The 22,021-nt window shown below is 42.3% G+C and overlaps 1 protein-coding gene across 1 annotated transcript; it reads left to right on the top strand.

The window, feature by feature from the left end:
* The first annotated feature begins 4,863 nt into the window (after positions 1-4,863).
* Positions 4,864-21,667, top strand: cd34 (CD34 molecule). Its single transcript, XM_083920851.1, has 8 exons — positions 4,864-5,076; positions 17,009-17,068; positions 17,254-17,507; positions 17,680-17,757; positions 19,563-19,674; positions 19,837-19,889; positions 20,279-20,425; positions 21,400-21,667. The coding sequence occupies exons 1-8, from the start codon at positions 5,001-5,003 to the stop codon at positions 21,589-21,591; spliced, it is 972 nt and encodes a 323-aa protein (XP_083776977.1). The 5' UTR covers positions 4,864-5,000; the 3' UTR covers positions 21,592-21,667.
* Positions 21,668-22,021: the final 354 nt, after the last annotated feature.

The following is a 22,021-nucleotide window of genomic DNA, read 5'->3' as shown; positions in this document are numbered from 1 at the left end:
CCAAAGCGGCATGCGAATTTGCCTGAAAAGTTAATTGTTTTCATCTCGGCCATGAGGCGATAGTTGCCAGCCTTGAAATTGCGTGTGACCGCTTCAACTAACCTTGTCCCGTAAATCATGGCCATCGCATCCGGTCAGACCCATTTTTATTGGTTCACGAATCAGCAGAGTCAAATGCATAACAATGCAATATGTTATTTAATTGAAGGTAATGTTAACTGTGCGTCCCTCACTCTCAATTTATGATGTATTCTTGTAAGACTAGGTCCTGAGAAGAAGCCAAACTTCTCTTTTGGGTCTCAAACTGAAAAACTTTAAGAACCCCTGTTCCAGAGTCTGTGCAGGGCTTGCTGTATTATATATGTTGTTATATGTATATGTTGTTTTTCCCCCCTATGTTGCTCTTTCCACCCAGCTCCCTTGGTGAGAAACTGGACTCCCGGTGCTACCCCGTCGCCATTAGGGTGCGGAAACACTCGGTCAGGTCTGTCCCGTTTCACACGATCTTATGTAACGGACATGGAAGGCCGCGCTTGCGAGATAGCACAAGCCATGGGGTTAAGGGTGAGTATAAATACATTCCCATGTTTGTCTTTCACTGGTTTGGGGTCATTGCTGGGTCTGTCTGCACACTTCTGGCCCTCACAGGGCAGGGTGGATTCCTGGCTGTTAGGAAACATCACACACAAGGAGAATGGCAGGAAACAGAAGAGGAATTTAGATGCGGGAGTGGTGATAGATGGGTAGGTCAGCAGGATGATGAGGGGAGGAGGAGAGGAGCACATCAGGCTGAATGTAGAGGCACCGGCAGTGTCATTACAAAGAGATGGAGGATTTTTCATTGTTTTCTTCACTCCATTGGTCAAATCGTTACTGATATCCATGCCTGGGAAGTCTTTCCAAACAGTCACTCTGCATTCACCCTCCTAATCAACAGTCCAAACCCACCGATGATAAGGAAAGCCTCTCAACATCCAGGAATGTTTTGTTAGTAACAAATTGATTGAATTATTGTGGCACAGATCCCATCTTAGAGTGCCCCAGATGACCTCACATTGATTTCTTTTAAAGGAGTACTTAAGATTTTAGTTCAGAAGTGGAGTTGTATGAGGCTCTCATCCATACTCATCAGCGAGCCCCCAACTGTTTGAGGCAGTGGTAGACCAGCAACTTCCGTGTGCTGTGAGTTAAAATCACTGTTTTTGTCAATGGAGACTGGTGGCTTCAGTCCCCCCAGGTAAACTTAAATAGGGCTGTCTGACAGCAAGGTAAAGGTGTGAAAATATTCTTGATATTGCCTACATTGATATTGATCTTTTTTTTTTTAGGTGGCTAAAGTACATTTAGCTGCTGCCCCCATCCACAGCAGTACATTGCTTAGCTTCCATGGCGAAGCTCCTGCCTGCTTCTCCAAACTGCGTCCGTGCTGACCACCATCTACTGTGTGTGATACACTGACTGTGGATAAGTACCTCATACAGCCCCACTTCAGAAAATCGGAACAATCCCTTTGATATTCTCATCAGCATCTTCACAATTGCTAGTTAGAAATGATGGCGTTAACACAATAAACAAAAGGATGCAAACAGGTTTTTAGTTAAAAGCAGAGTGACTATTTATTATTTAATAAAGAGCAAGTTCTAAGAAAAGGAAAACTCTATTCGATTATGTTCAGGTTTTACTGCTGTCTAAGGAAAAAACAATGTTAGTATTCAGCATAGGATATTGTGGCATGCCACAGCACAGAGAAGGATAACCCTGGGCAGTGTGACAGATGAGGGAAAATAAGGCCACCACCAAGACTATTACTGAGAAGACTAGCCGAACCACTGGATCTGCTGCAGTGTTCTCAAATTAATGCATTTGTGCAAATATGACCTTTTAGCTTAAGCAATTTTACACCCGTTTATTTATGCCTCTTAGTACAGTCACATGTCTGTCATGCTCCTATGATGTTTCTTTCCAGCTGGCTGTAAAACTCTCAAAACACCGAAACACCATCCAAAACAAACCCAAACAGGTCCCTGAGGGTCAAAGTCTCTGCTACCATGTGCCGATTCTCGTGATGTCCTGGCAATGCCCCCCCTCTCCGCATAGAGATTCTTTGTGCATTCAAACCAAAAAATTAAAATGTTAAGATAGGGAGCGAAGGAAGAGAGAAAGAGATATAAGTTAAATCTGCCAGAAATAGCTAATCACTATTTGTCAGCTGTAAACAGACAAATGCTATTCAAATAAGTGTTAACCGTACTGTGCAAAGATGATCTTCCACAAATAAATATCATGCCAGAGGAGAAGTTGGAAGACGGATGTGAAAACACTGTGAATATACCATCATATTCATGTTCCTCTGACCAGTCGACTGGCCTTTTGAAGTTTTCAGTCCATCATGCTGCATTATTATTTCTATTTGGGTAGTTTAAGAGTTAATCCACTGTGTTACACCCCTTCAAAAGGATTTTCTAATAGCGTGATAATGAGAGGAAATTTCTAGAGATTGGCAGTTTAAATGTTTGTTCCATCTTTTTGAGATAAATATCAGGGCAGGGATATTTCTTTATAACAGTGTTAAGTAATTTTGTACACACAGCTGTTAATAAAATTGTCTTTTAATGAATTAAATGAATGCTTAATGACTAACATAACACAATCGTTTGACTCACTAAAAGGAGTGAATAGATTCCGAATTAAGCATGTTGTTGTATGCAATCTAAAAATTTTTGGACTTAATGTTTTGTAAAATTGCAAATATATAAGGGCAAACATGTTCAAAGCAGTTATTAGAGAATTTTAAATTTTGGATTTAAATGCAACTTTGTAAGACCTTAAAGGGATAGTTTAGATATTTTGAAGTACCACAGCTAGTAGATGGCGGTTGGCACGCCCCCAGTTTGGAGAAGCATCTTCTGTTGTTGTGACTGTATATTGACATTTACCCCTTGTACTTACTTGACCTTTGAACCTAGACCCTGAAAATAAGACGACCCCACTTTTTCAGATGGATTTCCAGGGGAAAAAAAACCCTGTCTTATATTCAAGCCAACACAGTATTTTAGCTACCTAAAAAGAGGCCCATCTCCGATCAAGACTGCACCAACCCAGCAGCTTCCGCGTTCTGTGAGGATTCTCAATGGAGTGTGGTGGCTTCAAATATAGCATAGAAATTGGCTTAAACAGGGCTGCCTGATGGCAAGGTGAAGCATCAAAGATATTCTAAATATTGTGTACAAAAATATATAGATTTTTTTAAGGTTGGCCTTTGTTTAGGTCAGGAGGCTGTGGCTCAGAGGTAAAGCAGGACCTTCAACCACAAGATTGGTTGTTCAATCCCCTGTTCCTCCTGTCCACATGTCAAAGTGTCTACCTTGCATTGTAGCTTGCTGCCAACAGTGTGTGAGTGTGGATGGGTAATAAGAGGCTAAAATTGAGAAGCGATTTGGATAAAAGCGCCCCATAAATGCACTCCTTCCACTCCTGTTGTGTAAAATATGTTGAGCTGCTGTCCCAGACTACAGCAGTACGTTTCTTAGTTTCTGTGCTGGTACCCCTGCCTGCTTCTCCAAACAGGAAACGTGCGGCACATACTGACTATGGATAAGTACTTGATAAAACCCCACTTCAAATAATCCAGACTATCCCTTTAAACCTTTTAAATCATGGCAGGTAGCTGCTCTGAAACGTACAGTGTGACCAGCTGGAGTCAAGTCAAACTTTGTTATATATTTGTATAGCACATTTAAAACAACTACAGTTTACCAATGAACAGAAGAAAAAACAGAATATGAAGTAAAGGTGTCAAGCTCCACTCAGTGAGTGTACGCAGACACCAGCCTCATCTTGGCTCGATTCAGCCCCATATGGTTGCATTGTTTGACAAGCACGTCTCCAGGCAATCCTTCGAAAACCTAGCAGTGGGACTGCAGTGCTTCCAGATGTGGCCTGCCTGGATTCTTCTGGAACAGCCCATCTCTGTGTGGACATGAACGGTGAACACCCAGCACCACACTCTCCTACATGCACGCCACACATCGGTGCAACACTTTGTTACTTTCTGCTGATGCGGTGTACTCACGAAATATCATGTGTGTGTTTGTCTATGACGTCAGTGCGCATGTGTTACAGCATTTTTATAAAGCGTGTGTTGTACAGTACATGTCGGCGTGCGCGTGCGGTGCACTGAATGACTCACTGTAGGCTGTTAGTCATCTGCCCGGGGACGCACAAAAACCAGAGCCAAGCGCTTTGTGTGTGACGCCATGTGCTTTTACAGGCCTCTCAGCTATGTACACAACATACAGGCGGCAGGAGGAGTGCTTCCTGTTTATCTGGTGCATCTTCCAAAAAAAAAAACAAGGACAAACTTCTTTAACACTTTTCTACAGATCCTGTGTAAGTTCACATAGTAGTCCATAAGTGTTTAGCCAGTGTTATTTCTCTTCATAGACAGACCACTGGAAACAGCTTGTATTTGTAACTTGTCTACTAAAGCATCATGTGAAACTTTCCTGAAGGGCAACTAAGCCCCCACATTGCAGAAACAGTTACACCACAAGCGCACAAACTCTGCAAACGTCTATGAAAGAGTTCCCAATATATTTCATCATGAAGCAAAACTGTGATAAAGATAAAGCTCAACAGGATGTCACCAACTAACTTAATCTTGTTCTGGTGTCTGCTGTACATATGGGCACACACACACACATACGCACACAAGGACAAGGGAGGAGGCAGGGACAGTTGCACTGGGGGAAACAAGTTAACGGCAGGCAGTTAGAAAGGGGGTGTGGAAAGACCAGAAAGCAAGAGAGGCCAAAGGAGTGGGGCCATATAAAGAGCAACAGAACACAAGCCAGGCTTTATCCTGCTTGACTATCCCGCTCACTTAGACCTCACAGGAAACTCCCGACTCCCCCGGCCCTCACACACGCACTCATTATCACTTACCACACTTTTTTACTCTCACACAGTCCCGCCGGCTGCGCTGAGTCTGACCAGAGAGGATGGCCATGTGGAGAATGAATGGGCTCTGGAGAAGGACGGCTGGAGTTCTGGTGCTCTGCGCTCTATTGCTCAGCAGTGAGTACTCCTAGAATTATTGAACAGCTTTCTCAATATTTCCTCTCTTCTTAGAAAGTTTTCTATCCACACAAAGTCTTATGTGAAATGTTGTTTCTTTGTGTTCCTCTCATTATGATGGGCAAAATTCAGTTTTTCATCATGCAGTATGTGGACATCAACAGTTGCTGTTTCACACGCTAGTTGGGGGGTTTGCTTTGATGTGTTCTACCATGAAGTTGCACACAGACGCACAGAGGCATGGTAAGCGGCGGGGTGGCTGCTGACACAAAGGCTGCTCAGGAGTGGAAAGTTGCAGTTGAGAAGAATTATGCTTTATATCCTGCAGTGCATCTGGGCGGATCTAGTATGTGTTTGAAAGTGTGTAAAATTGATTAAAACCAAGCACACAACACAGCATCAGATCTGTTTTTAATATAACAATAGGATCAGTTTGGTCCTATCTGTTGCATTCACCTGACTGGCTGCAGTTATAAAGATATTTCATGTAAATCTGAGTGCGTGTGAGCTGCATGTGTGACCACATGAGACGTGGATTCAGAGAGCAAAAATAATTCCCTCTGACTGTGTTCCCTGCTGATCATGTGTGGACTCACTGGGCAGTCCACTGCAAATCAGTCTGAGGCCAGATGCTAATTGCAGGGTGATGTGTGGCTTGGATGGTGTTGCTGCTTCGCTGGTTGTAAAGCTAGCTTCTAGTTCAGCCCAATCTTAATGACTTCTGCAGAGCCGTTGGGCCCCATGTATGAGCACAGGGAGCGGGAAATGTTCGGGGTGACCTTGGGTAGACACGGAGGAGTATTCCAGGCCGATGAAAATAACTAAGGGTTTACTTTATATGGGAAAAGATTATGAGATGGCGTAACCTGTTCGTAGTTTGCACAATAAAAGGACACAGCACATACCGTGTGCATCAGCAGCTTAACAGATGGTAATTAGATTTACCTGGAAATCTAATTACTCTGGACACACCCCACCAAGAAATTAAAGCCACGATACAGAGAATGTTTTTAGACAAAACTAACGATCAGACATGTCTTTTTTGTTCACTATTGTTGTTAATTGAAAAACAGCTATTTGACTATCTTATTATCTCTGTAATTAGGACTTGTTGTTAGTGTTTTCAGCGATTAACAGTTTAAAATGGGATCTTGCATTGCCACAAATGTCTTGCCACTGTTTTAGGTTATAGCACTCAGCTTCTGATTTCTACTTTTAAGAATATCACAAAGGTGTTGTCTCAAGCCTGCTGACCCATCCTCCATTCTTCACCACATCCAACAGCAGTCCTCCGCTCACACAGACCTGCTACATTGTTGACACTTGTGTCCAACTGGCATTGCAGTGTGATTTTTCAGAGGCACAGTCACATATGGCTCCAAAAAACAAAAATGGAAAACCTCCTGTTTAAATTCATGCAACGGTTTACTGCTAGTATTTTTTACTGATCTACCTCCTGCTAGTTAACCGTTCTGTATCAATCTTCTGCATGCTTGTCTCGCTACTTCTGTTCTTGTTTTGATACATTTTTCACTGCCAGCCAAGTTACAAGAGACAATCTGTCTCCTCCTTACAGTATAGGACTATGTGACTGCAGCAGTACAGTGTCAGAGGTCTGTCCCTGATGACGTCATTATTCATTCGAAGACACAAACACTTAAAATATTTCATGCTTGATTATGTTTCCTACATGAAGAAGACTCTTTGTGAACTCACTCTATCCTGATACATGCTGAGGCTCATGCTCCTGTCTTGCTATGTCTCCTTCTCAATGTGGAATTGTTGTGTATCCGGAGGTTTAATCAATGCATCAATGAAGTAAAGAGAGAATTATTAAATGCCACATCAGATTTGCTAGCAGTGATGTCATTGGCCACAGAAGGGCGATTGGGTGTGGCAGCAGATCCTAGGCCAGTCTTAAAAACATGGTTTGTAGTATTTCTACAAAAAAGGAAACTATGGAAACCAGCAAACCCATTTTACCATGTCCTTGGACTTTGCATTCATCCAGCAACATGTTTGTGGAGTCAGATCATATGTAATGTTGCTTATGGAGACAAAAAAGTGTATTTTCAAGTATCAGCCCAATTTAAAAACAATGTGGTATCACGACATCAGAATATATGGTGGTGGCATACTGTAGCTGTGCTGCAGCTAACAAGTGCAATGCATTCAGTTCATTCAGTTGATAAGACCTCCTGGCCAACATCTTAATTTAGCTTTGCATGCTAGAAACACTGATTCAGACAAACAAGAGTAAAAGGATGAGTGGACGGCAGCAGGGATGCAAGAACGCCAGGAAGAGAGCCTTTGACGTACTTGATAAGTGAATGTGTTTAACTTTGCTAATCAGAGCAAACATCCTCATCATATATAAGCAAGCCAATCACCTCGACTCTCCGTGCAACAACACAAGTAGTTTATGCTCTCGCTTCCCATAGCTGTCATTCAGCAGTTATGCAGGCGTGCAAATATGTAGTGCTGAAATGGGAACAGACATCAATGTTGGGTGATGTCATCCAACGCCTCTTGGAGTAAGTTACAAGTTGTCACTTTCTCCAGATTTTGGGGGAAAACCCAAACTTTAAATCTTCTGAGGAGAAACGGGAAAAACATTGTGTCTTGCTCATTTCAGGTTGTCATCTACAATGACTGTTTCTGTTTCTGTTTCTAAGTCAGGGCCTCAGGCCAAGCTGAATGAGCTGTTAGAATACACCACATTAAACCCAGATATTCACTGATGGTTGGGAGGGTTCCAATTTTAGTGTGAATGTGTTCGTGTGTGCATATACACTAAGCCATCAGTGCTCAGTTGATATCCTTTGTGTGACACACTTAAGTGGCCTTCAAGTCATTCAAGATGGCTGAACTGATTGAATACAAAGGAAGAAGAGACACACGAGAACTCACATACTGCCAAATTCTGTTAGAGAAAATTTAAGAAAATGTAAGAAATCAGCTTCCATATCTTTCTGCGCGGAAATGTACAAGACTTTGTTTCTCAGAAAGCATCTTCGCCCTGCCAACGTAAACATGGGCAGAATATTGCCACTCTCTCTATGTCTCGTGCTCTCTGTCTCATGGCCCTGGGCTATTGACCAGCATTCTTTCAGTCCTGAGCTGTGATGGTGAAGTTTAATTCACGTCATCTGCTGGAGGGTGTGGGTCTTTTTTTATATAAGCCTTGGCAGATAGTGGTCTTATGTCAGGCTAGGGTGTGTGTCCACTTGGGCCCAAAGTTATGGCTGAGGAGCCACGTGAGCTCGCAGAGTAATTAAACCTGGAGCCTGTGTTCTGTCAAAGTGCCAATTTGCTTAAACGATTTCTACATGTGAGAGAGCCAGGGTACAGGCTACAGCTGAAACCAGTAAAATAGTCTAACAAACCGCCTGTCACCAGAGTCCGTTCTGTTACCTCATCTGCTAGCCCTCATCATACAATCACCATAACAAGGAAGGAAAAAAATAAATGTTTTTTCTCTCTCTGAATTATCTTCATTTGAGGCCAACCTTTTTTAGAGAAAACATATTAATGATAAGAAAACAAAAGCCTCACTGTCGCCACTAACTAAATGATCATCCAGGAAAAAAGGGGTAAACTTGGAGAAGTAGATCATCTAGCAACAATATTTACCCAGTGAAACGGTCTTAATGAATAGCAGACGCCGTGTTAGCATTCAAATCTTCCTTTTCCAATTACTGCTGTTCTGGTGAGCTTGTTGTTCCTTGTTCCCCTGGCACCCCGCTGCAATTTTACAGCTGTTGGTTTTTACCAGCATACAGGAGGGAAAAAAAGCCCTCTCTTCCTGTTTCGCCTTCATTTCAGCCCCGAAATTTTGGCGGGACAAGGCCGAGAAACTCCAGATATCACTGCTCAGATCAAAAATTGCCCGTATGTGCAGCTAATGAGCAGCCAAAACAAAAACTTGGAAGCACTCTGCTTCTAGTGTCATCCTGGCCTTTTCATGCTAGCTCGGAATTAAAACTTCAGCAACAGCTCAGTGATCCTTAGGTGACTGATCCAAGGTTATGGCATCCCAGACACCAGTGGAAAGCACGTATAACACATAGTGTATGTTGGATAACCAGTAAGGGCTGTATCTAAGGAGGGGTATGCTGTTTACCCCTGGGGAATAAGAGCACTTAATGAGCCTTGGCTGAGGCATTTTGGCTGCCAGAATAATTGCTCCTGGTAATTAATGTTCTGTAAAAGGCATGTCGTTGGGGCCATGCTTTATACTTTCTAATTGAAAACACAAGACTGTGCCCTTCAGCTGAAGGTCCTGAGTTTTGACCTTTTTCAGTTGTATGTATAAACAGCATGCATGTTTCTGTACAGGTTTTTGCTTTCTCAAGACAAAACTGCAGAGTTTAGCCATATCTGGCTATCCATTATTTTTTTCCCCACATTTTTTTAGTGAATTTTGCAGATAATCAAACACAAAAAGTGCAACAGTTGTACAGTGTATCAACGCATGTGCCTTAAAGTGAAAAACAGGAACAAAAACAAAAAACCCCAACATAAATCCCACTATCCCTCCCAACAACCCATGTCAGATGTGCTCACAGTAACCAACTAAATAATTGACATTAACATATAACATAAGTAGATGAATGAAACCAAATAGAGTAAAACTATAGCTATCCATTATTGCTATTATTTCTCAATCTTCCTCTCCCATTTTGGCTCCTTAGCCTCAATCGTATTTGAGCCAGATTGTTTAGGGCTATAGGTTTCGATATCTTTTTACAACCTCTCCCCACACACTCTCATGTAAAAAAAGCGGCTGGAATTGATCCATGGACATCTGCTGTTGCAGCCAAATGCTGGTTCTGACACAGAGAAAAGAGCACCTGGTGTTTCCAGTTTCTAATCCACGAACAAAATGGATGGACTGTTTTGGAAACAGGTTTTAGGTTTCACTGCACTGCTGAAACTATTTTAATGAGTGAATTAAGGGGTGAATAAAAACAATGGTCAGTAGCTGCTATCAATCACAGTTGTACCTTTTTATTTTTTGCATTCATCCCTTTCCAGGGTTTTTCTCTGCCTCTGGTTTTACCAACCCTGATTGAGTGCATGTGAAGGAAAGATGCATGACGACATACTTTGCTCATTTTTAGGTTCATACTTTTACAGTATTTTGGGTATCTAGAACATGTTTACATGCTTTAATATTAAAACAACAAATATTTTATTTTTCTAGTACTGTCTGTCTGAATATATACTTGTATTCACCCTTGCTGAAAAACGCTCCGTTTTAGCACCTGTCTCCTTAAGCCTGCCCCCAAAAAGGCCCAGTCTGCTCTGATTGGTCAGTGTTTCCAGGTCGTCCACATCTGCACTCTTTGCGTCTCTGCACTATCATTACAACCGGGTTATGACTGTAACAGCACTATAGCAGCACTTTCTACCTATATATACTATAGTTGTGACATCACAACCGTACAGGAGTCCTGCCGGCTCGTTTAAAGACACTGAATACAGGCTGTGTGCATTTCTCTGTGGATTGAGCATCTCTATGCTTTACCCCACAGCGCATATGTAACCGCAGTAGTGCGTTTCTGTTTTCCTCAGTGTTATCTGTAACCTTCAGCGTGCTCGCCTCTGTAATTCGAGGTCACTGCATGCCGTGTGCTGTGACAGCCACATCCTGTTTTAGGAGGTACATGGATAACATACCAAACCTGTTGTGAATTCCTTTTCTATTTTTTTTCAACACTATCATGTGTTTTGTTTAAAAACCCCAGGGGCGTGGGCAGGAGGGAAAAGTCAAAATTTGCCACCCGTCTGTGCAGAAACAAAAACAGGTTCTCACGTTCGGGGACCTGAGCAGTGTATTCCTGGGTCTTTTTTTTTTTTTTGGGATTGTCACTGGAGTAGCAAGTAATATTAAAGTGGACTGTCTTTGATTTCCTTGTCTATACTTCGTTGTTTACTATTTTAAATGTCTCCTACAGCAAGAGAAGTTGGACAATAAAGGGCAGCTGTGGCTCAGGAGGTAGAGCGGGTCGTCCGCTGATTACAAGATCGGTGGTTCTTTCAAGTGTCCTTGGGCAAGACGCTGACAACTGTTATTCTAGCTGCTCTCCATTACTAGCTGATTGTATCTAAACTAGTGCTGAAACAATTTGTTGATCAATTTTTAGTTGATCAACTGAAAATAAATCAACAACAATTCTGATAATTGATCAATCCTATAAGTCATTTATGAAGCAAACATGCCAAGCATTAAGTGTTTCGACCCTCCCAAATGTAACAATTTACTCCTTTTTCTTCTTTATTTAGAAAAAAATTAAATACCTCTCGGATTTAGACAAGCTATGCACTTTACTTTTTTTTTTTAAGTACAAACTAAACAATCTAATAGACTAAACGATAATACAAATAATTAATCCAAGCTTAATTTCTCCATCTTGGCTGATCACTAACTTAGTCCACCCTTCCTTTAGCATTTCCCAGAATCCCCTTGAGGGTCTGTGAGACTGAAAGAATTCCAGAGTTAAGTTGAAGTGGCATTTTTCCTTGTAGGGAGGGGAAAGAACAGCTAGGAGAGATCTCAGCGTCCTCTGTGAACATCTGGAAGCCGAGGACGTGGATAAGTAAGGAGAGGAGGGTGTGGCACATTATGACAGCCAAGGTGTTGTCTCTATGGTCTGGGTGGAGGTCAAATGCAAGATTTACGGCTGAAGCTTTTTCCCCCTTGCCCATGATGTCAGACACTTCACAGCTCTTTGACAGTATGCATCACATCTGCAGGGAGGGAAAGAGCTCCCTGAGGAGACTCACTGCAGCTGCTGTCCCCCTGCTCATACACTGACTGCACCTGTTTAATCTGGTGTGACTATGTTTGTTTCTGCTGCAATTTCCTGGGCTCTTCCCCACCCTAAATCTGAGCGCTGGAATGGCAGGAAGGGTAAAGGATGACAGGCACAATGGCAGCTACATGTCAAGGGGAGAATGGGCAAGGCTGTAACAGATGAGTGAGGTAGCAGGGACATGGTAAGTGACTGGGAAAGGGACCAGATAGCACTATTCAATATGTACTTACCCTCTATCTTAACTGCCCACACACAATCTGTTTGGCTGCAGCTGCTTGTAACTGAAACATATAGGGTTATAAAGGCAGACGGAGCTTTATGTGCAGTTAACAATCCACTCATGCAGCGTGCTGATGCACGTGTTTGAGCTGAACGTGAGCTCACTGATCTGAACTAAACCCAAACAAAGACAAAAAGAGGTACTCAAACTTGATGCTAAAAATCATTGTAAAAGGAGATGGTGCCGTACTGAGAAGAAAAAAAAACTGGGATTTATTTGTGTAGCTCTGACTCTAGGTTCTGTCGGGTATGATAACATTGTACTCACCCTAAGGTCCCAGAACGGGCAAAAACAAGTCCAATCAGACGGTCTTAGAATCATAGAGTATTTGTTTTCGTGATCTCATCCCAAGCATTCAGTAGTTCTCTGCGGGCAGACTGAGAAAGTCAAGCAACTATTAATCATTAGCGGGGCCTCAGTTCATGAAGCTGAAATTTAAAATCAAACACACCTTGTTTTCCAGATGTGCCTCTCTTCAGGAAATCTAGCTGTGTGCTGCAGGATCGTAACCTGAAACTAGATTTCAAACTGAACACACTAGGATCAGCAAACATCCAACGTTAAAGTGGCAAATCTATAAAATTGTACAGTGTGTGAGAGTGTGTGTGTGTGTGTTTACCTATTTCCCTCTAAGCAGTGTAGAAACTTCCCCAGTCAAACGATAACTGTGTTTGATTCTCTTTTTACCCAAATCTAGAAAAAGACGACTTTCGGTATTTGTATAGTTTTGCTAATAGCCAGTCAATACAAGTATTCTTCTATTCATTTTTACACGTGATTGGCCCAGTCCTACAGCAGCTACTCATCCGTCTGTGGTGTGGTGAAGTCAAGCATGGTGTATTTGACAGAGTTGGAAGTCCAGCGTGCCAAGGAGCCATCAATATTTTCAAAAGTCTGGCTATACTATAAGCCGGTGCCATCTGTTAAAAATAAATGCATAAAAAGCAGGAGGATTATTACAAATGAAGTACTCAGTCGGTATCAGTATCACTTTAAGGGTACTGGTATTGTCATTTTTAACAATACCCAGACCTAACCATGATAATCATCAGCTTTTTAGACTGATGTCTATCCAGAGACAGTTAAGCACTCTAGCTGTGTGATAGTGGGTGTGTGTTCATAAACTGTGTGTTCATAAACTTATGTTGGTGTGTCTGTTAGTGTATAAGGGGGAGTTTGTCTGGTTGGAAACAGAACCAAATATGTAGGATCTGGCTTTCAAAACAACTTCATTATATAAAGGGATGATGAGACTCAGTCTCCCCCTTCACCTTTCATCTCTCTCTCTCTCTCTCCTGCTCTCCCCTGAGTCCTCTATGGTCTGAATGCCTTAGAAATGTATGTTTCGCCAGCTGACACAGAGCTGAACCCTGGAACACTCATCTCTTTATTGTCCCTCATGTATGAATCAGTCCAACCTTGAGTGCTACAGAATGTTTTATGAGTTTGTTTCTATCTCAGCCTTACAAAATGTTTTATTTTTAATGTGAACTAGATGCTGGTATCCAAGCAGTAAGTGATGACGTTTGATACAAGTTTGTGAAGACCGGTCTTAATCTATTTCTCCATATAAAGTGCTCGACGAGTCAGTTGTGGAAGTCTGGACAATCTTCCAGGGGATTAGGCTTGCTTTATGTATCTACCTGATACCTAATATTTTTGAGGCACAACTGCCTTTAGGAGCTGTTTATGTTCCCTTTGTGTTAAAAGGGACACAGTTGGGTATGCCTATGGACCAGCAACTCACGAACTGGAAGACATTCCAGCAGCATGTTAACAATAACGTTGTGGTCTTGTAAATCTTCACAGACAGAGCAAAAAAACTTGCCAGAATGCTTTGTGTGCTAAATATGTCAGCAGGCATGGTGCTGCAAGGCACATGAAGCATCCACCAAATTACATTTGTCATTTGCTGGTGCACTACCTGCCCTTTCTGCTGCCTTATAATTGCTGTTGATTCGTCCAACCACAGGCAAAGAAATGCAGCATTTGAACCGTCACTCAGCATCGTTGGCCCGTATCGTATCCTCTCTTTAGCCTATGATTTAGTTCTTTACATCTGGCATTGGCTCCACACCACACACCACGTCAAAGACTGGAACACCCAGACTGAAAGCTTAAAGGAGGACAGCCAGGCCGAGAATCTACTTGATGTAGCCCAGTAGAGAAGATCAGCATTTAACCCAGAGGTTACACAGTCTGCAGCCTTGGCCTCTCTGAGCCCATTAAAAGCTCTCCAGAGAGACACAGAGGTTGTGTTTATGCAGTAGGAGTGTTGCTGTATGTTTCTCTGTTTTTGTGCTGAGACCGGTCCTAGGGCTTCTTGTTGATGCTGAGAGGGGCCTGCCTGGAAACACAGTGAGATGTCTTGCACAGCTGTCTGATGTGTCTGTGTCCACAGTGGTGGAGTGTTACTGTGTATAAACTTCTGACATAGTGCACATGAGTGTCAGCATGAGACAACTTAAAGTGAGTAGATTAGTGTGTATGTACAGCACGTGTCTACAACCATAGACTGTGTATACGTTTTATACAGTCTATGCTTTCAACGTTCATCATGCGCATTTGTGTGCTTTTTATATCTGCATGTGTGCAGAATCATAGCATGCAGCGTGTGTTTAAAAGAGAGAACCATTAAATGCAATGATTTATACTTTCTAAGAAAATGGGGAGGTAAAAGTATTTATGATAAAATAATAATTATTCTTATTCTAGCCCACACAACTTGTTAGAGAGGGAAGTACTTTGAAAACATTCCATAGTAACTACTTGTCCAAATAAAACCTTTATAACGTAACTGAGGTTAGCTCTGGAAGCTAAACATTTTTGTCCCAAGTTATTGCTCTTTTAAACATAGCAGCTCAAGCCGAAGGCAATTAGCTGAAGGCTCTAATAGCACAATTAAACATGCAGCACGTGACCAGCTTTGGACAACGTTCAGCCAGTTGACGCCACTGTCGAGATAAAACGCACTGCAGGAGGGAACCATATATTACAGAGCATGTTCCACAGTGCTGTACACATGCTATTGTGGGGCCACTCATCAGCTGTGGAAGAAAAAAAAAGATGTAACACTACCTTTTGTTTGGGCTGCTAACATTCCCACAAGGAACTTGGAACTCATTCCAGAGTGTGTTAAAGTCGGTCATGTTTATAGGATTGGAAACACACACTAAGTATCTAAATTCGCCTCATTTATATAAATGTATCTGGTGATTAACTAAACCAAACACATTTTCAATCACATTGTGCATAGTTTTGGATACTTGTTAGATTGTTTTACACATTACTTTGGTTTCCTTCTATGCAGAGGGGAGTGTTGAGAAATGAAGGTGCGGGATGGTACAAAGCTGTAATCCTTGTTAGCTTCTTCTTTATACCTAAACTGAGTTCTCTCTTTTTGATTGTAAGTGTGATCTCTCATTGGGCCTAAACATGTATTGATGCAACTTCTGTTTTTTGGCTAGACTCCAAAAGTTAATTCAACCCAGGGAAGCCAGTCTTTCGTTTGCCCAGAAAACCCACACATGAACTTGGGAAATGCTTTCCTACTTTTCTTAACCTTTCTTAATGTCGGAAAGGTTTTTAGCACCACCCAACTTAATCCTAAGATTATTACATAAACAGGATCTCTCCCAGAGGACGGATGTGTAGTCAGGAGGTCGTGACCTTTTTGACTGAACTGTCTATTTGCATGTGCTGCAGACAGTGAGAATTGTCCCATATGTGACTACTACTTAGTTAGGGCCCCTGAGAACACATGACAAATTGGTTTGGCATCTTGGGCATGAGGTTGAGTTGACCAGGCCAAGCTGTTCAAACCAACCTGCCTCTGCCCTGACCTCATTCACACAAACATTTCACTGAGCTTGTGCTTTAGAAATTTCATTCCAAGAACATCTTTACACAAGAGCAGTCATATAAGTGAGATTTAATGATAATCTAGGAGTTCCGTATTTAACCATTACAGTATAATTGCGTGCCCTGCAACATAGAGTGCCATACTTTGGTGGGGTGCCCCGTTTGAATACTAAACTCTATTTTCCGAAGCACCCTGGTTAAGTCTGGTTAAGTAGACCCCAACAGGCAGACGCTTAGTTAGGGATAACGACAGGGAAACAGATTTCAACACCGGTGTTCTAAAAACAACGGAAAGTTACTTACTAATTGTAGTTCGGCCTGCATGTTGCTTTGGCCAATGCAAACATGGCTAGCACACACTAGGTCAGGGAGGCCTTTAATTATAACATATTTCGCGAACCCGATGACCCAGGGTAGTGCAGTGTTGAATACGGTGCAATTTGGCCAGATGGTGGCGCTATAACAGCAAAATCTTTGAACTGTAAGTCACAGAAACAATTTTTTTGTCTAGCTATATAAGCCACGCCCATTTTTGTCTAAGTTCAAATAAAACAATCTAAAATTGTGTGCAAATCTGTTGGTTTTTTTTGCTACTCCTGCTACAAATTATGAGCAATCATCACCAAATTTTGTACACAACATCTCTGCGCCAAGCTGGAATTAGTGATTTTTCCAGATTTGTGATATTCCATACAGTTTTGCTATAACTGGCCCTCAAAGTTTGCTTAAATGTTGTGGGCATTGGTCAATATGTGGTGCTGTAGCAGCATCATCTAACTATGATGGAAGTAATATCTGTCTGTGTATGCATGCATGTATGACTGTCCTGCATACTGTATACCAAGAACCATTTACCCAATCGACGCTTTTCAGGCCAAGCGATTGGCCTGCTCGAAACGGGCCCTGCACGAGTCAGAAAGTGTTTAAGTTGCTGTCTTTATGTGTCTCCCTTGCTCTCCCTTCCTTGCAGATGAGGTGATGTGTCAAGATGATGCAGCAACAGATGCCCCAGATGCACCTGCTCCAGACGGTAGGAGCCTTGATATACATGCAATGAGACTTGAGATTTAGCACTGATGTTTAAGCAAGTTCAGTGGGATTTTTGACAATCCAGAGATCAGATTTCTTTTCTTAAGTGACATGATAAGTGACAACCCTTGACACATCCATTATGGGCCTGTGTATAACACCATTGTCCTTGGATTTTGCTCATAGTGACGGATCCTGCGGCTTCCGTTGCACCTCCAGATGCCTCCGCACCCCCAGATACAGGCGCTACCACTGTTGCTGCCGGTGGAGAATCTGCTTCCTCTGCTGCTCCCGCTGCACCTGGAGACGGGTCATTTCCAGCAACCATTATAAACATTCCACTTGATAACAGCCAGGATGGAGGCACCTCAGGCACCACTGCTGCCCCCATTGTCGTGGAGAACGTTGTCCCAGATGCACACATCGTTAAAACAGTGGTGGTGAGTACCTGGCTGTGCTGTGCTCTGATTGGGCTTCTCTACTTTTTGCCTTTTCACAGATATTTCTGCAAATAACACATCTTTTATTTTGAAGGAAGAACAATTGATGAGTGGTGTTGATGACCATGTGTGACCTTGCATGTCTCTCTGACTTGGCTTACTGTCTCCACAGCCTGATGTTGTGTGTGTTGGAAAGGAGGATATTCCAGAAAATAATGCTGTCAAGGTTGAAATGGCAACAGCTGATTGTGTGAGTACTTTTTTTTTTTTTTAATCCCTCACAATATTACTGTAAAGGTAGAATATTATCATAAGATATCAGTCCACCAACCAAGCAGCTACACCCTACTCCTGCCACCTTTGTCATCCAGTGCTGTCACAATACGATGGCATGTGACATTTAAAGTGAAACAAGAGCGGAGAGCTGAACCCTTCCAGTGACATGTTCCTTTTACCAAAACCTTATCTGGCCCCTTACAGCCTTGGTCCAAGGGAAGTGGCTAACTGCACTTAGATGAAGAAAATATATGTGTTTTTGAAGAGCTACAGTTGGAAATATGACCCTGATGAAGGCAGATCTTTTCTCAGACATTCCTCAGGCGTTGTAAATCTTGAGAAACGACGAGGAGGGCTAATGTTTCCTCTCTTGCTCTGTAGACCTTAATAAAAAAAAAGAGGAATATGAAGGGAGACCTTTTCTGTTTGTTTGTTTTTTTATTAAAGTCTTAAATACACACCGTTTTTTCACATCAGGAGTGGGTGAGACATATACAGTACATTTCATATTTTGAGCCATATTAGTGCTTGATTCTAGTTTTACCTTTCACTGTTAACTCTTACTTGCTGTATGTACATGGTTGTTAGATAGAGCCTCAAACCACATGAAACACAAGTCGTTGTTACGTCGTAGAGTATGCCAGCCCAGGTGCACAGAGCTGAGGCAGACCCAGTCCACATACTTTTGTTAGCCTCTATTTGGGTCATTACTGTCATCCACAGAACCATCTGCAGAAGTCATCTGTCCAGCTCAACCTGAAACTAAACATGGACTACAGCACCAGAAGCCTTAGCCAGCTGGCGATTAGTTGAAAATGCACATAGGAAAAAAAAAACATGGTTATTTTCTTGAGGCAGGAGCCAGTGAATGGCATGAAAGACCTTGATAAAGGAACAGCCTGTATCAGTGGAACAAATTCAATAAAGCAGTAATGCTCCCAAGTAATGGAAAATAAGAAAGGTCCTCTGTAAATCCCCAAGTCATCAGTGTTTAATATGACAAAACGAAACAAAAACATGCATTATTCTCCTTCTTCACACATAATTTCAGTATCAAATCTTTGTATTTCTTCAAATAAAAAACAACCGTGGGTATAGGAAGCCATGTAAGGTCAAAAAGCAGGGGTATGAGACAATGGGAGTAACAAGTGATGGGTCACAAGTGATAAAGACAGAGGAGGTTTTGCCGTTCAAGTTCAGCGCTCCCGAGTTTCTCCCTCCCTGCCTCACAGATCTGGTTGTTACAGTCCAGCTGTGGGCCCCACTCCCAACTAACTGAGGATTCAGGGTTTGCTCACAGTGGTCTTTTGGGAACACTGAGAGCTGTCTGGATCACATTACAGGAAAATGAAGAGTGTTCCCAAGTCCCAAAGCCTAAAATTGTGCAATGAGGTGATATCATAGTTCGGGGTTAAGGTGGGGGAAAAGAAGGTGTGGTCAGCAAATTTTCCATCCAACTGCATTTTGTCTCCATTACTCACACGAAGGCATACGTGTGCTGATAGTCAGCCGAGAAAATTCAGGAACACACATTAGATTGTTGGCCCTAATGATCATGAATGTAGGATGCTGTAGACTGTTAGTAGAATTTGTTTGTTGCCCAAAACAGGGAATTCATGCAAAAATATGTTTTCTCATACTATGTGCTGGACGATTTCATTAACTGCACAAAATAAGTTTGAATCTGCGTTAATCCTGACTTTTTTTTCATGCAGCTGCTGGGAATTAGCACAAGCATTTATTGTACATTACCTTTGACATAGAAATCCTTTCTTATAGGAAGCAACAAAACGCCTTATACAGGAGAACCCTGCAGGCTGGTGCAGCAAGGAAAACTGTAATCTAAAAATCTCCCAGGACGGCAACATGGCACTGGTGGCCAGTGATGACGGTGGGTATTGATAGCATCCATCAATATACTTAAATAACTCGCACATGCACAGTTTCATTTATTGTGATATCATACAATCTTGTTTTACTGTGTTGAGGCAAAATGCTACATTTCCTGATCCGGTATGTACTGATAAGTGTCTAATATTCACTTCCCCTGCAGCTGACTTGGCTACTTTGGCTGGAGCACTCGAGAGTGAACACTTGAGAGGCAAGGTAAGACAGATGCTACAAGCTTGAATACAATAGTGAGGAGGTAAAATAACCATGAAACCTGAAAGTCCTTCACTGCAAGCCCTGCATATGAAATGAACTCTGCATGATGCCATTCAGGATCCAGTGTGCAGCTTGTGTCCATTGTAGCATTTACAATATTTTGTAGAAATCCAGAAAGTCAAATGAATTAATAAGTGTCTTCCTTAAAATAATGCCTTTTGTTTAAGATCTTTCCAGAGCTGCAATTTATTCACAACCCACAATGTGCTTTTATTTTTTGTAGCTGTGAGATGCTCATCCTTTTCCTTTGTGCATTGCATAGTAACAAATTCTGTGTGGTTTAAAATTCACACACACGCTTCTTTTTACAACCTGCTACTTGTTTACAGCTGGGTGTGACAAGGACTGAGACCCCATCCTCATCAGGTTCCTCTGTGTTTGTGGGAATACTGGTCACCGGTCTGCTTGCCGCCCTTGCAATCACTGTAGGTTACCTCAAATGTCAACGCAGGTCTGAAACCAAGGGAGTGAGGCTGGTAAGCACATTTTCATGTTTTCTGTTAGGAATGCATCTACAATACACTGTACTGTATGTTGCCACTGCAGACCTCATTTACTGAATGTGTTGTTTACATGTTTTCGTTGGCTCTACAGGAGTTGCCCCTCAGTGGTGCATCACTCAGAACAGAGCCCATGAATAAAAAAATCATTGCATAGATTCTGCCTTTTCCACTGCAGACCCTGCATGTTTTTATTTGTATCATGTTTGCAGTGACTCAGATTTGTTCACATGATGTTTTTATTTCTTAACACTGATCTGAGCGACCTCACATAATGACCTGTAGGTGTGTTTTTATCAAATACAGTATGTAATTTTTTCAGCATGTCTTCTGCAGTCACGTCCCTCATATATATATATTCAGTAACACTAGGCATAGATTTTCTCAGGCAAGGTTCCATGTTTTACTACATCTGAAATCAAAACAGTACAGTTTCCTTCCTTTGGAATCGATTGCTGCCAATGTTTTAATTAGGGAATGTTGCTGGCCAGCTATCACAGAGAATACGCAGAGAAAGAGTGAGTGTGCGTAATCCAAAAACCCCCGCCCTTCTCTCTGCTGCCTTATTCATCTGCTGTTTTATCTACTAGCTGATCGCGGCTGTTTCTCTGTGCCACTTGCAAATATCACATGATAGAGACCACATTAGAGGATGTGTTTGTGTGTGTTTTTAATTAATAGTGGAAGGGTGTGAGGGTTAGTGGATGCATCTGTGTACATGTTTATCTTTATATGTGTGACAGAACTGTATCTGATCATGGAATCAGATTTACAAATGCACACAGATACACACGTTGATTTCAAACATTAAGCATTTTTTTGCATTGATATAAAAATAGATGGGACAACTACTTCACTCTACCTGAAATCAATAAGTATGTTAATACCCAGGTGTTGTTGAAATGTGTATTCTTTACAGGATGAGTTGTTTATTTGTGCTGTATTTACAGGCAGAGGAGGCCTATCCAGCCGATCAGGAAAACCAGGGGAACACCCTTGTATCAGTGGCCCCCCTCAACCCCCCTCCGGAAACCCCAGAGAAACCCAGCGTAAATGGGGAGAACCCGGAGGCAGACAAGACCCAGCCTCCTCCACCCACCAACGGCCACTCCACCACCAAGACGGCAGACACCGAGCTGTGAAATAGTCTACAAATAATTGCAGCCAAGGAACAACCCCCGCGAAAAACCCACCCATCCACACACACATGCCTATGAACCCCCCCCCCCACACACACACACACACACACACACACACACACCTTTCCAAATCTCCTCCTGCACAACCACAAAGAGTCCACAGCAAAGTGGACATCAGGGACTAGAACAATTTCCTACATCAATGCTCCTCTTGTTATGGTATCCTCGCCTCCCTCTCTTTGGCTGAGTGCCTCAATAAACATCAGGAAAACTAGTCTGACGATGATGGCGGTGATGAATGATGGCGGTGATGACGAAGGCTCGGCCCCTGGGTTGTTGATGGCAGTCAGACTGGAGACAAGGGACAGGAGATGCGCAGATCTGGGTGGGAAAAGAGTGTATTTGGTCAGCACTGGTTCCCATGATGACTGCA

Source organism: Echiichthys vipera, assembly GCF_963691815.1.
Source record: "Echiichthys vipera genome assembly, chromosome: 9".
In the NCBI taxonomy this organism is placed as follows: domain Eukaryota; kingdom Metazoa; phylum Chordata; class Actinopteri; order Perciformes; family Trachinidae; genus Echiichthys; species Echiichthys vipera.
This window is presented reverse-complemented; position numbering and strand designations above follow the sequence as displayed.